The 17988-nt window shown below is 36.1% G+C and overlaps 1 protein-coding gene across 12 annotated transcripts in view; it reads right to left on the bottom strand.

The window, feature by feature from the left end:
- Window positions 1-17988, bottom strand: part of PAN3 (poly(A) specific ribonuclease subunit PAN3) — a 118875-nt gene that overhangs the window by 21400 nt on the left and 79487 nt on the right. For 9 of the 12 annotated variants that reach the window (XR_005017264.1, XM_036831895.1, XM_036831897.1 and 6 more), the window contains 7 exons: window positions 13219-13466; window positions 12036-12092; window positions 10730-10834; window positions 9853-9910; window positions 3205-3366; window positions 2855-2971; window positions 2666-2767 (listed from right to left, as the gene is read on the bottom strand). Coding sequence is in view for 11 of the 12 variants with exons in the window: in XM_036831895.1 (XP_036687790.1) it covers window positions 2666-2767; window positions 2855-2971; window positions 3205-3366; window positions 9853-9910; window positions 10730-10834; window positions 12036-12092; window positions 13219-13466 (849 nt within the window). In the remaining variant the exon portion in view is untranslated. The remainder of the gene's footprint in view (window positions 1-2665; window positions 2768-2854; window positions 2972-3204; window positions 3367-9852; window positions 9911-10729; window positions 10835-12035; window positions 12093-13218; window positions 13467-17988) is intronic. The other 3 variants (XM_036831893.1, XM_036831891.1, XM_036831890.1) reach the window with 2 other exon arrangements.

Below are 17988 nucleotides of genomic sequence, written 5' to 3'. Positions count from 1 at the left end.
CTGCAGAGATTGTTTTTCTTAAAGTGTGGCTAGCCCTTGCCTACATCACCGTTCAGGTGTGTGGGAGCTGCACCGTTCAGGTGTGTGGGGCCTGAGGGAAACACAAGTCTCCGCCATCATTTACACTGAGTGTTTTCTTACTCTCCTTGTACTGCTCAGCCTCCCCTGTTACCGCCAAGTCAGTCAGACGAAATGACACCCAATTCACAAAAAACATAACCAGAAAACACTGAATGTCACTTATGTGTAATGAAGAAACACAAAAATAACCTGGTCTACCATGAAAAGTAATCCTTTTGCTTCTATCAACTCTTGTGAAGTGCTTCTTGATACTACTTTCTGGGTCACTGTTAAGCAGCAGAAAAGAAGCCGTATAAATTTAATCTGGATTTTGTAATTATTTCAGGGAATATGACTTTATAAATCCAAGTGTTCACATGGTTGTAAACAAACCTTTTCTGAATCAGTTATAAAAGCAACACAGTTAAATGGTTGACTGTGGAGATAATAAATAGCAAATAAGGAAGAGCAAATACAAAATTCAAAAACTGCTATGCCTCAATTTAGACAGAACTAAAGATAATACCATCTGGAAAACAGTGATAGATGACTCAAAAAGTAGCTCTAGTGATAAACGTCAAGAAAACATCAAAGACAACCACGAAGAGTTTAAATAAAACTATTTAATACGTGTGGTAATAAGGAAAAGAAATATTTATAGCAAATATTTATAGCTACATATTTATAGCAAATATTTGGTGCATACTGTGTGCCAGATTCTGTCTAGTTACTTTACCCACATTATGTCATTTTAAACCTCTTATCACAATCCCTATATGGTATGCTATTATTATTGCCACTTTCTTATTAGTATATTTATTACAATATGCGATTTTTTAGTTTGTTTTAAATTAACAAATTAAATAGTATAAGAAAGCATTATACTTCCATTTATGTCTCTATAAGTTTATACAAACACTGGCTCTTTATACCTTCTTTTTTTAATATTCATATTGGGAAAACAGAGGATTGCCTTGTATTATATAAATTGCTGTAAATTAAGGTATATATGGTACATTTAGGGAAGTTACTACCATTCAAACAATACTTTTAAATACTAGAAAAAGAACTGATTCCTAGGAAAATGTAAACATAATATATCAAATAGTCAGACAACACCAAAAACAGAATTAAGATTAAAAAAAAAAAAAACTGGAAAGGAGTGCTATAAATCAGTGGTTCTCAACATGGGTCCGTGTTGCCCCCTCAGGGACATTTGGAGGTACCTAGAGATATTTTTGGTGTCACAACTGGAGGAGGGGCTGCTCCTGGCATCTAGTGGGTAGACGGCGGGGATGCAGCTGAACACCCAGCGATGCCCAGAACGGCCCCGCACAAATAATTATCCAGCCCCAAATGTCAGCAGGGCTGAGGCTGAGAAACCCAGCTGTAAATTAAAGCCAACAGTCACTTCACAGGTGTTATTACTAAAATAAACTTGAACAACTACAGCTATATTCATCTGTAGGAAAAGTTATACCACATCCCCTTCAACAAAATTATGTATGTGCTACAGATGACATGGCAAAAGGAAACAAATGACCACACTATGTGGCCAGATTTTTAATGTGAAACAGCCATGTAACCACAGCTTTCTTCTTTCAACTGTCAGAAAGCACAGTTACAAGTAAACAGAATACATTTTTTATCCATAATGCCAGTTCTTAAAGGAGTCATGATCCAAAAGATACTGGAATGTGGACTCAAGTCTTCTACCGCCTTACTTCCTCTCAGGATATATTCAGGAAAATCTTTAACAAATTAAAAACCACTGCAAAGAATGGAATGTTTCTTTCCTGCCCCCATACAAGAAAATGATACATACATTTTCCTTCCCCCAAAACATAAACTAATTAATAGACCTCGCAAAATGGATTTATTTTTACTCTGAAACAACTTACCCTTTAATAATCATTTGTTAGGATGTAATTAAAATATTTTGGTTCTTTGCAATATTTGAACTAAAAAACAATTCTTTAAGTATATATTAGAAAGGGGCAAAAAAAGAAAATATTCCCCATTTAAGTAAAAGTTACCTGAAAATTTATTTTGAAGACTAGTTCCTTAAGGAACACGGAATCCCACCTTCAAGCAAAAGCATTTGTTTAGGGAAATAATTACATATTGACAAATGACACACAGTCACACTGGAGTATGCAAAACAAAACAAAACACAACAAAAAACCAAGACTGGAAAGAAATATACCAAGAGACGTGCTTTGGGTGGTGAAGTTACAGGGATTACTTTTCAATTTACTGAATTTTCCAAACCATCTTTATTCAGAAAGCATTATATTTTTTAAAGAAAAAAAAATTTAAGAGGAAAAAAACCTTTTATCGTAGTCTCAGCTACTTAAATTTCAGGTATTTACATGAGTCTTTCATCACCCACCTTCATCTCAGTCTATACACGCACATAACACGTTATTCCCTAACTTGTTACATGGTGACTCCATTTCTTTAAGGTACTTCTTTTATAAATGCAATAGGGTCTTTACGCTGAATGATTACAGGGCTAAATTTACATGTATTTTAAAATACAGAACTACTCTTCCACAGAGCAAAGGCATTTGTCAGACACAGCTTGCTTGCATCCTTTTCTTACCCCACTTTCTCTTCGTGAAATAGGCGTCCGCGTTAGGGTCATTGAAGTGTCTGCTCATCATGGTCTCTCCTCCAGCGTGGAAATCATATGCAAACACAAGAGCTTAAAATAAAACACAAACGCTCATTACTGCAATCTGGCTTCAAATAATGAAGCCCACTGGCAGAAAGACCATTACAAGTCACTCACAAGGCTCTGCAAAAGCTTTAGTGGTAAACACTTCACGCAAGGTCACGATATTTGAGTGCTGGATTTTCTTCCACATGTCCACCAATACCATGCACTTTGTGTTAACAAGACGAAAACCTGAAGAAGAAAAAATTTTCTGCTAACCTGTAAATGACATCTCCCCCTTATTTCATCAGAAATGTGCAGAAAAGGCCATGTTATACATCACTTATGAAACACTAATTTCCAAATGAAATAATATATGTATTATCCTTTGAATTCATGTTAAATAAATAAACTCATTTAGGAATGTTTGAATAATCTCAGCCTCACTAATATGCTCCTCAAAGAGGGTAATTTATCTTCCTTACCATGTATCCTCCGAAGGCAATAAGGCAGGTCATCTTTGCTATTTACAGCTTTGTAGCAGGACGTAATGTATCCAAAATTACTTGATTTCTGTATCCGGTTGGGTGGTGGCAGTGGTTCTAGAGGGAACAGGCTATGGTAGCTGTCAACTTCTGTAGGGACTGCTAGAGTAATTTGTAAGAAGATGACTTTAACTTGCAGACATTCACAAATCTCTCAGATCTCAAAGTAATGAAGAAGAAACCAACTCTATAAACCAGATATCAAACACACTCTGTATTCTAGAACAGTGTCGACATTTGTAACAATTCTATAGGAGACACTCGTCTCACTATCAATAAAAACAGGCGTTATAAAACAACAAAAGAACAACTAGATTTCATGCACTCAAAAATATTTGTCTTTTATAACAGCACACCACTCTTGTTTCTCAGCTGTTAGAAACAATTCGCATTATTACTTACGAGATATTAACCATTTCTGATTCTGATGTAAAATAAAAATCAAGATAGTTTTTTTCTTTAAACATCTTATTTTGTACAAAACATATTTAGACAATGGTGTTAAGTATATGAAATTCTTTCTTTTTAAAGAAATAGTAACAATAAACTGGAGTGTATATGTAATATGTCTGTGTATGTATATCGATTTCTATGTACAAATATAGCAATCTGTATCAAACTCTCAAACCATTCAGTGGAATAGCACAGTTTGAATACCTAGCAAAACACAAAAGAAAAAAACTAAAACAGCTTTACCACTATGCCTGCCATGTTCCCCTGTATTTTCCTATTAAGAAATACAAGTGAAATGTCATTAAGAAATTCCAGAAGACAGGTTCAAAATGACCCCCCTGCCTTTACCAAATATTTACACTCATTATCTCTTAGTTCTTGAAACAATTCTATGAGATAGGATTCCCTATTTCATAAACAAGGAAAGTGAAAATCACACATCTAGAGAGGTAGTTGAGATGCAAACCCAGGATTCTGATTCTGTAGTCTTGTGCTCTTAACCCCTAGATCGAATTTTGGCCATAGTGAAAAACAAACATCAATTCATTGTTAACTTTCAAACCAAGGTCAAGGCACGTTCTACTGAAAAAAGGCGGTATAAGGGAAGTACACACACGAGTGAATATAGCTGTAACTTTTGCCCATTTACTATTTTTTATTTGAACAATCAGTTCAATTTCCACAAAGAAACAAATGATGAATAAATGTTGTTTCCCAGTTTTTTGATAAGGGAAGTAATTAATTTCAAATTAGTAAAAATATATTGAGTATCCACTATGTATTAGTGAACACATGTTAATGAAATACGGGTTCTTATCAAGAGGCTTAGAGAAAAAGGATTGAGATTTACATAAAACAATACAGTACCAAGCAAAACAGCTTTTAAAAAAGTACAATTCACCATGGCACTGGTTCTTAAACTCTAGCACCCTTCAGAATTACCTAGAGGCTTGTTAAAACACAGTTTGCTGGGTCCCATGCCCAGAGTTTTGAGTCAGTAAGTAGGTCTAAACCAGGGCCCAAGGATTTGCAATTCTAACAAGTTCCCAGGTGATAATGAAAAGTTGCTGTTGGGTCAAGTGCTTTGAGAACCACTACACATGGAAATTCAAAGCCATGGAAAGGAAAGCCAGTTCCAAGGATATTAGGAAAGATCTTACAGAAGATTTGGCATGTTTACTACAAAATGATGGATAAGACTGCTTCCAGCGAGCTAAAACAAATGGAAAGAGTGGTCAGACAGCTAACAGACCACCAACAAGGACTCGAAATTTACTACACCAAACACCGGTACTCAGAGCATCAGCGTGACAAACAGACTGAGTGAGGGACACAATAAGCTAAAATCTTACGCGCTGAACTCCCTTCTCCCTCTGTCTACTTTTAGGCAAGTCATGAATTCTACACACTGAAGGAAAAAAATTGTGCTTCAGTGGAAAACAGTGCACCGTCTAAAGGATAACCCTCTGGTGTCTGATTCTGATTCTGTGGAAGATATTTTACACCCCTGTAAGCTGTAAATAACTGATAAATACTGCACTGCAAGATAATTCTCGTCTGTAGGCAATTCTGTCTGGTGAAGGCTTGACGGACTTCCCTCCTCCCCTGTGGAAAAGACAGTTTGCACATTTGTTTCAATATTCCTGATCTATGATGTGTCTTGTAATATAGGATTGGCTCCCTCACAACTTAAATAAAATCTTTAGTACTTTCTCCTTTTTATATCTGTACATCCTGATTTTAACCTTTTTTTGGAAAATGATCTTTTAACCCTACATTTCCCAGTCTACTCTGAAATAATCATATGTGGCCTAATATTAACCTTGAAAACCAAATGTTTCCCTTAATAGACAGGAATATTCACTTGTTGTTCTGCTGTTCTTTGTTTCTAGTTCAGTTTAACAAATGCACAAAATTAAGTACCAATAAAGGGAACAGGGGTGCCTCAATCACTGTTTGGCATCAAAAATCAAAGTAAAGAAAACCAACTTGGAAGATCCCAGACAAATGCACTCCTTAGTTTAGCCCAGTTTTTAGTCTGGGGCTCAGTTCAACCAAATAATATTAAAAATAATGATAAAGAAAATTTTAGTTTCTTTCCTCTATTCAACCCAACGTCCCCTCAAAGAACATAGAGAATGACAGACTGGATCTAAGATACTGAATGTCTGAGGTTCACCATGGTGAACCTATGACAGAGTTTCTCAAGCTCAGCACTAGTGACATATTGGACCAGACGATCCTTTGTCGTCGGGGACTGTCCTGTGCCCTGCAGGGTGTTTAGCGGCATCCGTGGCCTCAACCCACTCGCAGCCGGGAGCACCCCGCTGCCAACTGTGACGATCAAAAATGCTCCAGATGTTGCCAAATGACCCATGAGGGGTAAAATCATTCCTGGCTGAGAACCACTGACCTACAGGAAATAAATTATGATTTGAGTTGAGAAGTACTAATTTGATGGAAGTATGAAGAATGGAAAGGAAAAGGGAAAGGAAAAAGTCAGTAAGACCAAGATTAATAAATGAGTCAAAATGAGTCAAAGGTTAATAGTAAACATGAGACATGAAAAAGATCAGAGAGAGAGCAGCGACAGAAAAAAACACTTATTAAACCCTGTTTGAACACAGGTGCACAGAATTGGATTAACCACAATCTTTAGTTTGTGACACTCAAATCACTAGTTCATGTCTATGCACGGCCTGCTTTTATTCAGTTAATTATTCTTAATAATATGGTAAGCATCTGCAAACTTGGCACACAAAACGAAGGCTCAGACCTTGACTTGAATGGTCATCTAAATACATGGTTCTCTACCAACCTCTGCCTTCCTTCTCTCTCTTCCTTCCCTTTTTATATAGATTCATTATACCTATATGTATTCCTCAAAAGTTTATTATGTATGTGTATGTATATATGGATATACACATGCATTTATTGATAATGTAAATACATATATAAATTTCAACTTTATAAAAAGGTATCATGCTCTATGTGGTCTCTCACAGCTCACTTTTTAACTTAATATTACATTACTCAGATTCTTCCATATTACTGCTTTCTTTATGAAGTGTACTTTCTTCATTTAAACAGCTGTATAATATTCCATTGTCTGACAGTATCAGTTAATTCACCCACTGTCCTTCAAGATGAGCGTTTGGACTGATCAAAGTTTCTGCTATTGTAAGCAGTGATGTTATGGATACTTTATACATTTTCTAGTTAAAAATACATAGTTTACCTATATCTGGGAGCAGAACTGCTAGATCACAGGGTACACAGATATTCAACTTCGGGAATTTTCCAAAGTGATAACACAGTCACCAATTTATACGACCAACAGCAATGTACTGGGGAACCTGTGGATCCATATCCTAATACTGCACATGGTCAGACTTTCCAATGATATCTTATTTGTCCTTCCCTAATCACCAATGATGTTCAACATTTCTTCATAGATTTTTCGTTGTATGAATGTCCACTTTCTTGAAATGCCTATTCCTACCTTTTGGCCATTTTTCTGTTTTGTTGTGTTTTTTTTTTTCAGGCTCTTACTAATTTGTGGTTTTTATTTTCTTTGTCAATTGTGTAAATATCTTCTTCAAGTTTTTTCTTTACTATAGAAATCTTTGGAGTGTTTTTAATTTTTTTAAAATTAATTAATTAATTAATTTTTGGCTGCCTTGGGTCTTTGTTGCTGCGCGCGGGCTTTCTCTAGTTGCGGCGAGCGGGGGCTACTCTTTGTTGCGGTGCGTGGGCTTCTCATTGCAGTGGCTTCTCTTGTTGTGGAGCACCAGCTCTAGGTGTGCGGGCTCAGTAGTTGTGGCACTCAGGTTCAGTAGTTGTGGTGCACAGGCTCAGTTGCACCATGGCATGTGGGATCTTCCCGGACCAGGGCTCGAACCCGTGTCCCCTGCATTGGCAGGCAGATTCTTAACCACTGCACCACCAGGGAAGTCCCTTTAATCGTAATTCAGTAAAATTTATCAGTACTTTCTTTAAGAGTCAAGAATCTTTGCCTCCAGTATAGGAAATCTTTCTCTACTGAAAGATTAAATTTACTCATTTGTATTTCATAGTACGAATTTTAAAGTTTTGCTTTTGACATTTAAATTCTTAATCTATTTGGAACTGGTTTTTGCATGTGGTTTGAGATCATGATACAATTGTAACAATACAATCTTTTACCATAAAGAAAACCATTTTTTCCAATGCCTTCCTTTCCCCACTGATTAGCCACCTCTATCACAGAATGTGTCTAGGTTCTCCCTAGTCTGTTCCAGTAATCAATTTGTCTAACCCAGTGCCATTACGACACTGTTTCAGTTACTACAGACTCAAACCAAGCCTCCCTTCCCCAATACACCCAGAATCCTAATCATAATCTTCCAAGTGCTTCAGGTAGTCTTGGACCTTTACTCTTTGATATATTTATCATATACTATGAAAAGCTCTGCTATGCTGTAATATAATAAAAAAATAAAACCAAATCTTGATTAGAAGTGTGGAACTTTCAGCCAACCCCCCAACCTTCCACAGAGGGGAGAGAGGCTGGAGACTGAGTCAGTCACCAAGAGCCAGAGATTTAATCAACCACGCCAAGACAATGAAACATTCATAAGAACTCCTAAACAGAGGGCTTCAGAGGGCTTCCAGGTTGGTGAGCATGAGGAGGTGCTGGGAGGGTGGCATACCTGGAGAGGGCCGGAAGTTCCCCACACCCCACCCTATCCCCACACTTTGCCCCATGTATCTCTTCCATTTGGCTGTTCCTTGAGTTGTACTCTTTATAATAAGCCAGTAATAGTTTACAAAGTGCTTTGCCGAGTTCCGTGAGTCATTCCAGCTAATCGCCAAACCTGAGGGCATGTTGTGGAAACCCCCAAATTTGTAGTTGGCCAGACAGAAGTTTGAGTAGCCTGGGTACACCATTTCAGCTGGCATCTGAAGAAGGAGTGGTCTTATGGGACTGAGCCCTTAACAATTAAATTGTTAGGACACGAATTAGGTGTCAGAAGTATTATGAGTAAGAATGGCTCATGTGCTTTGACTGAAATTATACTGAATCTATAGATTAGTTTACAAAAATTGACAATCATGTCCTCCTATTCATGAATATCGTATTTCACTCTCTATATTTATCTTATTTAACACCTCTTAGTAAATCTCTGCCACTGATATCTTAAACATCTTTTGTTGTATTTATTCCTAGGTACTGATATTCTGAAGCCATTGTAAATAGCATCTTCTCTTTTAATTTTTTTTTTTTTTTTACCCTAGCTAGGGCCTCAAAGACAACGCTTAGTAATAAGGAAAATTCCAACGTGAACATTTCCAAGGCTATGACAGATACGTGTCCTGCCCAGTCTTAAGACATAACAGCCAGACAGACATATCCCTTTGAATTCTTTAGCGATCAAGAAGATACACAGTGGACTATGCTGAATCCGTGATTACAACCAGGTGTTTTGAGATTATCGCTACAGCAAATGTATTCCTACTGTATTATTTATAAAGTTTTCCTAAATTACACATTTCATTGTGCCTATACCGAATAAGCTAGGGAAAGAGATTTTAATGCTCTCTGAGAAACATCATGGTACAGTCAGAAAAAACCGAGGTTTAAATCCTGACTTGGTCAGATAATTACTAGCCACTTGTTCTTAGAGGCAAGTTACTTAACCTGCCTGTTAACTTCAGTTTCCTCATATGTAAAACAGAGGTGATAATATTAGTATCTATACCACAGGAGTTCCTGTGAGGAAAAAACTTACACACAGAAAGCCTTAGTACCCTGTCTGGCATGCCGCAGCCTCAATAATAATAACACTCACCTCTCCACCCCTACTTAAGTACCTATACTTCATCATTTCAAAAGATAATAATATTCTAGTGCATGATGAGGTAAATCACCATGAATTCTAGAACTACCTATTTTTTGGATGAACTAGAACCTTGTCACATGTAGAATTCTTTGAAAAAAACTAGATGATCAGTGGCATCTTGGAATTCTTCTTAAGTAGGTTTCAAATAAATATAGTCATAAAATAGTAATTAGCTAGCTTAAGGCATAAAAACATGTAGGACTACATCAGGATTATACTCTCCTTTAAAAGGATCAGTCAACTTGCATTTTACCTGGCATATCTGCTTGATCAATCTGAGCCATTGTTATTAAATGTCTGTTAATCAGCTCCTAAGAAAAGAAAATACGTATATTTACATCTAAACACAGCTTCTGAAATCTGGACTTTCTATTGCAACTGAATAGCCTGAGTACTAATATTTTTGGCATGTGTACTTTTTAATGTTGATATCAGGAAATAACATTTCCAATACTGTGAAATGTCTAAATTCCCATCCTAGATAGACCTGCCCATAGCTACGGTGGGTTTCAAGTAGCAGTGCTATAACCCAGAGCATACGGCTAGCTCTGTGGCCAAGCTCGTCGATAATTCACTCTACAAACAGTACACTGGTGCAACTTACTTCTGTGAAATAAAAACATTTCTGAGAAACTAAGAGTAAAATAAAATTCTACATATCAAATAATACCTGTTTGACACTGACAAAAAAACTAAATAATTTTATAAAACCTACTTTACAGAAAATATTGAGCTGCCTTAAAATGAAGTTCATTTCTAGGCCAAACTACTTATTAGGCAACTACTACAGATATTGGCAAAAAGTGGTCTAGTGGTTAGAAACCATTTAAGTTATTTATTTATATACTTCAGAGACCTTCCAGTGCACGGGATGTGCGGTGCAGAGAGGTGGCCCATCTAAATAGCTACTCCATGTTCTACATCCAAACACAGTTACTTGCAACTTTCTTTAAAAATGGGTTTCCTTAAATAAATATATCGATTAGTCTCATAAACTCTAAATTCTATCTTCTTTAGTACAGCATATTTGATTAAATAATACAATTTGAAAGGAGCTCTGTTCTTTCTCCAGTTCTTTGCTAAAGCACGACAGACATTAAGTATTTCCACTCCGAACTCTGAAAGCATACCTGTCGGAGTTCATCAGCCATGAAGAAGGAAGGTGCATTCGCTTTTGGTTGCATATAAGCAACATGAGGTGCAGTTGGAGGATAAATATGGTAGTTTGGAAAAACCTGAAAGATAGGAAGGGGGAAAATATAATGATCAATTTTTCTCAATTTATAAGCTTTATCATTATTTCGATAAAGTTTGAATCTTTAAATGACAGTGATAAATTGATACTTTTAATCTTTAAATAATACTGAATTAAACACCTGAGAATAGCTGTTATTAGTACACCTTCTGAATGAATTCATTTTTAAAATAATCTTTATTGGAATAACCAATTTTTAAAAATCTAGTGAGAAAGGAAACATTTCTTCAGATACAGTAAAATTTTAGCTCCAATGAGAGGCAAAAGGAGCTCTTTGTATTTTTTTAAGGCAGCTGGAAGAGAGGAAGAAAGGAGATACTAAAGGTGCTTGGGCACAGTCAGATCATGTAGTAACTCTGCCGTGGATGCCCAAAGAACTGTCCTCTTTAAGGGTTTCTAGCGACCAAACTAAACAAAGTGTTATCTAGATACTTGTTAACACTTCAAACTAGAACAGCAAAGAGGACCAACATACTCTGGGTCAGCAGTGGAGGTGAACAGAAGGGTAGGACAATATACCTTCCAATCAAACTGCAACAAAGTTACTAAATTCTGCTTCCAGCTTCTTGTCTTTGCCTCTTCCAATTGGAATCTTCTCACCACCCTGCTTTTTTCCCTTCTTCCTCTGCCTCTCCTTCCCTTCAACTGGTCCACGATACAAAATCAAGTACGTCCTAAAATATCTTTTGTTTTATTCTTTCATTTTTAAAGCCAAAACAAACATTTTTTTTTTTTCTCTTTTAAAAATGAATTCAGTTGATTTCTGTTGCCCTCATGTGACTATTCTGCTCTGGACCTCAACCAGAGTGATTTTGCAATACTTGTAAGGTTTCCTTTAACCTATACCTGAAGGGAGAATACTGCCTCCTTTTTCTTGCCTTGGTTTCCTTACATCAGGTAGTACAGTAGGGCTTGACTACCTCAGGTTCACCAGGAGCATATTTTTAAGAGTGGTTTGAAGGGTAAAAACATTACAAAAATGTGCCACATATAATCTCCACAAAAACAACTGAGACAGTTTTGTGACAAAAGAACCTCTTCATAGATTAAACTAACTTTTTTCTACAAATATGATAAAATAAAAAACGTAAGTAATTATAAAATATAATAACCCCTCCCCCCAAAAGTAAAACATTGATGGAATTCTTACTTGAAAGAACCAAGGAAAGTCTCTACTCTACCTCAATTATTTGACCTTCAGTTCGGCAAGCTGTTCTGTGATAACTTTTGAAAGATCTCTGACCAAAAACAAAACAAAACAAAAAACTATTAGCTATTTTATTATTTTTTAGAAAGCATTTTACATGATTTACAAGTACTTCTATAAATGTTTTCACATTTATTTCTCATACGATGGTCGTGTGCTTAACCCCATTTACAATCGGGGGACCAGTCTCAGACGTACTAAGATTCAAGAGTCACAAAACAATGGCAGAACTGGGACTCTTAAAAAGGAAAAATAAAAATCTGTTGTCTTTCCACTCAAACTGCCTTTTAGTAAAATATTAAATGTAATCAAAATAAATCATTAATTCAACTTATGGGGTCAAAATCTGCTTACCAAAATCCAAACATACTTTTCATCTAAGCCTGTCAGTTATGATTTTGTCAAATATCTACAGTTTAGACCAGCATTCATATTTTAATGGAATTTGGCTTTCTTACTCATGAGATCTTCATCTACTACTTATTTTTTCTATAGTTAAATAATTTTTGAACATGGACAAAATTATGAAACTAAAAATGTACAATTTACGGAACCTGACGCTTCCCTCTCGGCCCCCTCCCCCTCTCCTCTCCTCATAGTCCTTTGGGAGCTCTTTCCTTACCCATAATCAGGGCTCCCTAAACCTCCTCCCTCCTTACCAGTGACCCATACTGGAGGCCTCCTATCACTGTGTCCTCCACTATCCAGAGTTCTAGCTATTAAGTCACTGCCTCGCCTAAGCAAGCATTTATCATCGGTTTGCTTTCAGCAACTACTGATAAGAATCCATCTACTTCTCTAACTTCAGAGGTGAAACTACCTATATCTATAAACAAAAGTCAGCAAACATCAACTCCAGCTAGCACAAGTACTAGGTAACCCCATAAGCAAACCATGCCATAAAGTACTAAACTAGAGCTTAAATATAACTTCTGATTACAAGCAGATTTGTCCAAAACTAGAGTTATTATTAATGCAGAAACAGATTACTTTGAAGAGGTAAGAAGAGATTAGAATTATCACCTAAGTCAGAAATTAATTACTTTTTCACATCACAGTAAAAAGATACAGGACTGGGTAAACCTCCTCGTTAATCTCATTAATAAGAAGGAGCTGTTATAAGAGCCCTCTCTATTCTCCTTTAAATGCAGACATACCATTCCAGTCAAAGGTGCTGGAGTTGTGTCTGTATAGAAGTAAGTCGTCCCACCGACGGTTTCCTTTTGGATCACCTGACCAGAAGATGGAGTCTGAGAAACAGGATTATTAACCGGTGTAGAGGCACTAGAAGGCACCATGTAAGTTGCTGGATTTGGAGTGTGACTTCTTCTTCTGGGCGCAGGAGAAGTATGCGGAGTGATCTTGGGGGAGTGAAGAGGGGAAGATCCAGCAGACAACGACATTCCTGAAGAAGATGTAAGAATGTTTCTTAGAAAGCAAAAACTGGTTTCAGAGAAAAAAATCTGGAAAATAAAATGCAAACGTTCATTTGGAAGAAACATCTTTAGCAAAATTCTTTAAGTTCGAAAATAAAAGACAATTTTATCTTGTTTTAGAAAAAGCTCTGATTAAAAGCAAATGTAAAGAATTTCTTTTTTTCAAATATAGTCATTCCCAAATAAATTAGGATATTTACTGTAAGAATACGTTTCCTCCATATCAAGGTTTACATGAGAAACTTCAATATTAAGAATTACTGATAATTTAAATTAATTTAATCAAAAAGTGAGAAATAACTGGGACTCTATAAAATTATGCCTTTTATAAAAGCCTTTCTTTAATAAAAGGCATAATTCCTTTTTTGTAAAGAATCATTTAAAATTATGGCTATTAACAATACAAATATCACATATCCCTAAAATATTTTAGTATGAAAAAATCAAATTATTTAATGAGATTTATTAGATTTCTTTTGGCCAAATACTACTAACAGAACGGTTTGAAAAAACAAAAAAAAACTAAGTCTAGTCTTAGTTGAAATACATGGCAGCTTAAATACCATATTTTGTTTTAAATCAAGAAGTATACTGTTTTGATGCCTTTTGTCTTTAAATAGGCATACGCTATACAGTAGACAACTGAGAATTTCTGCAGATGCATACTCTGCTCTAGTGCGAGTTTTACCCAAACACAACTAGCAAGAAACCACTGTACGCAGAGCATCCTCTATCATGAATCTACGGTGAAGAAAGGGAAAGGACAATTGTCTTCACCCTTCAGGAGATTCCAAGCTGAGAAAACAAGACCAGGTCACATGTAAAAGACATGAAATGGCTTACAAAAACACTCAAATATGAACTAATATACTGTAAACTACATGCCTAAATACAGATGGAATGCAAATTAAGTAAAACCGGGTACAGTTAATCAAAGGCTTAATGGAGGTGATCAGTTCTGAGCAGAGACTGAAAATGGTTTCTCGAGCTACAGTTAGTTATACTTCCTGAAAGAATTAGCTTATCCAGGAACTATTTTCTGGCTATTTGGGGAACAACTAAAAACCTTCACCTGAAGTAATATGCCATCTCACAATTCAAGAAAAAAGTTACCAAAATGCTCTGGTCACAGAAATATGATTAACAGGGGTATGAATTTCAATTGCTAAGAATTCATAAAACACACTTTTTTGAAAAGATGTAGGTGAATAAAAATAAGGTTGAGAACTGAGATAATACTTATTTTTACTCTGGATAGCCCTCTGTATTTTCTAAAGAGCCCTGACATAATTATTTTGTCTGATTTTCTGAGCAACTGAGGTAGGCCAGGTAACAAGCACCGCAGTACAGATCAGAAATTTACACATCGGGGGTCTGTTATCTGACCAAGGACATATGTGCACAGCCAACAGCAAAGCCAGGCTTCAAACCGAATTCTCCAAACTTCCAGTTTAATACTCTTCCTGCTATAACACAATGTCTACTGCACTGACATTAAAATAGGCCAGGAATTTCGCAAGTATGTCTTAAATACATCTAAGAGAAACTTTAAAAGTCTAAAACCCTTTAGAAAAATACTTATAAGGAAGCCAAGCTATTATATTAACATATGAGCCTAATTTTTAAAAAACTTTTCCAGAGTTCTGTGTTTTTTCTAACTCTGTATATTATACATTTAATTGTAGGTCAATCCATACTGCAAAAATTTGGAGGATTATTCAACTATTTTCAAAAGATACATACTCCCCACTCATCTAATATGAAATGCATCTACACAGTTTTCCTAAAGCTAGTCTCTAAGCCCTTCCAATATAAAACTGGCCAAGTCACCAAAAATGAGTAAATTTGTTTACTACCTTTAAATTAAATAACAGCAGCAAATACAGCTACCAATTCTTAAGCACTTTCCATATGTCAGGCAGTAATAAAAGTGCTTCACATATACCAGACTATTTAATCCTCACAACAACCCTGTGAGGTAGGTATATCAACAGTCACCTCACAGAGGAAGAAACTAACTTAAAAATAATTTTTAAAAATTTATTTTAAGGGCAAATACAGGTTACTGAACAAAAGAATCAAGATTGAAACTCAGGTCTATTAGATTCCAAAGCCTGTGCTCTTAGCCAATATTCAATACAGCTGCCCAACCCCTAAGCCATACACTAGAGAACAGAAAGGGGGTCCATTACACTTAGGAGCGTTAGTGTGACAACTTAAACGATGTGGGGAGCGGGATGGGGGAAGTGGGGTGCAGCAGGAGAGGAGGGGAAGAGTCTGACACCAGAGCAGGCGTGCAAGTGAAACAAAAGGTAGAATCTCTCCTTAAGGCTAAATACGTGGAAAAAGACTACCCAAAACAATCTAGTAGAGTTTACAGGTTGTAAGTTACAAGCTTTCTCTTCAGAATTTTAAATTTTGTGGCTATTCTAGTACAAAGTTTCAGCACTGACATTTGAGTTAGTATATCTGAGCTGAGGCTGGCTGGAATGATCTAAACACATACAAAATAAAACATGTAAAACAGTAATAAGGATCACCACCCATAAGGGTAACAGAATATTTAAATTGTATGGGAAGCTAGAAAGGAAACTGACCTCTAAATTACTGAAACATCCAGCCACAAAAGGCACAGCTTTGTGCCACCAAAATATTTTGCAAACATGTATACAGAATTGAGTAAAATACACACATATCTGCTTGGAGAGAGTTATTCTGTACTTGGTATTCTGAAGATGATAAGCACAACACACTTAATATTAACTGCCTGCATAAAACACTAAATTATAGACAGCACAAAGGAGCAGAACCTTACTACAGAAATCAGTAACTAAAAATAAAGGTGAAGTAAAATGAACAGATTCAATTTCATCTCTCTCACATGTAAATATTCCTTTATAAGTTCCATCTTCCCTTATATGGGGGGTGGTGGAGGCAGAGGTGCTACTTGTGGTTATTACAACAGTTTGCTATCAATTAGTACTCGATCACCGGAACACTTAAGCAAACATAGCAACACACTGAGGATACCATGAGAGACAAGAAGAATGAAAATCTGTATTTAAAAAAAAATCTTAATTAAAAATATTTCATTTGTGTATTTATTTTTTGTATTACTTTTGTAATTAACTCTTAAAATGACATTTTGGTGAGATCATATACAATAATTACACTATAATTTCTTATTAAGTGAATATGCAAACTGAGATATTTAAGTCATGTATAAGTTAATTGCTTTAGAACATTTGAAAAAATCCTTCTTATAAGTACCCAATTCAAAGAAAAGTGAGGAACAATACAGAAATGCCCACTGGACGAATTAACCAGAGCAATGAACAAAATAAAGAAATGAAATTTTTAAAATTTAAGGTTAACTTATGAAGGTAAAAGTATCAGTGTTTCTGGATGACATAATTCTATACCTGAAAAACCCAAGGAAACAAACAAAAAAGACTCTTGTAAATAATGACAGAATGCATAAAATAAATGGCTCCAATATTACGATATACCAAATGAACATCATTCCTAAATACAAACATCCACTTAAGATAATCGTATTTCTGGGAAATCAGAGACTGAGCTAAAACAAATACTCTCCCTCAACCCCAACCAAAATTATGAACACATAGAACTGTGAGATAAACTACAATACTCACATTTTAAAACATAGCTGAAATCAAAAGAATAGCAACAAAAGCAAAAACTCCAAGAGAAAGAAATTACGGCAAAATTTTGAACTAGAGATTGTACTGTGGGAACTTTGGAAAACCACATCCCAGGCCAGATATAGTATCTACAAGTTGAGGCTTTCATGTTCACATAGGCATGTGAAACATGGCCTTCAGCACGTAAAATGTGGAGAATGAAATTCAAATCCCAGTGTAAAGCCAGGAGTCTGGAAAAGCTGTACCATCAGGCAATGGTGGAGGAGAAAACTTCTACCTGTCAGCCCACAGGCAATAGGTAGGCTTGTTTGTGGAACAGAGATGGAGGAAAGGAAGAGGGCTGGGGCGGGGTTGGGGGGTGTGCGGGTGTCAGGAGAAATGGAAAGCTAATGCCTGCACCATGCACAGGTACAGGAGAGAAAAATCCCCTGGAGATCCTGTGTGATAGGGATCTCAGTGGGTGATTATAAAACTTAAACTGCACTGGCAATGGACACCTGGGTAAAGCAAACACCAGCTATTTCGACAAACAAAAATGATCTACAACCCATAGCACACATGATCTCTCCCCAGAAAATAATCCCATGTGAAAAGAACTCCCAAAATGAGAATCAAATATGCACAATACATTGAGAATTAGCACCCTGAAAACAATGAATCCCAGATAACAGAACCCTATAAAGGAGATTTAAAAAAAACCTACAACTAAAATGATTAAGGACATGAAAGAAGTGACAAACATTTGTCCTTCTTAAACAGAACTATATTCTATAAGAGTAAAAATTATAACCATTAAAATTAAAGGGGAGGGGCTTCCCTGGTGGCG

Source organism: Balaenoptera musculus, chromosome 18 (genome assembly GCF_009873245.2).
Source record: "Balaenoptera musculus isolate JJ_BM4_2016_0621 chromosome 18, mBalMus1.pri.v3, whole genome shotgun sequence".
NCBI classification, from domain to species: Eukaryota; Metazoa; Chordata; class Mammalia; order Artiodactyla; family Balaenopteridae; genus Balaenoptera; species Balaenoptera musculus.
Note: the sequence above shows the minus strand (reverse complement) of the source record. Positions and strands in the feature narration are given on the sequence as shown.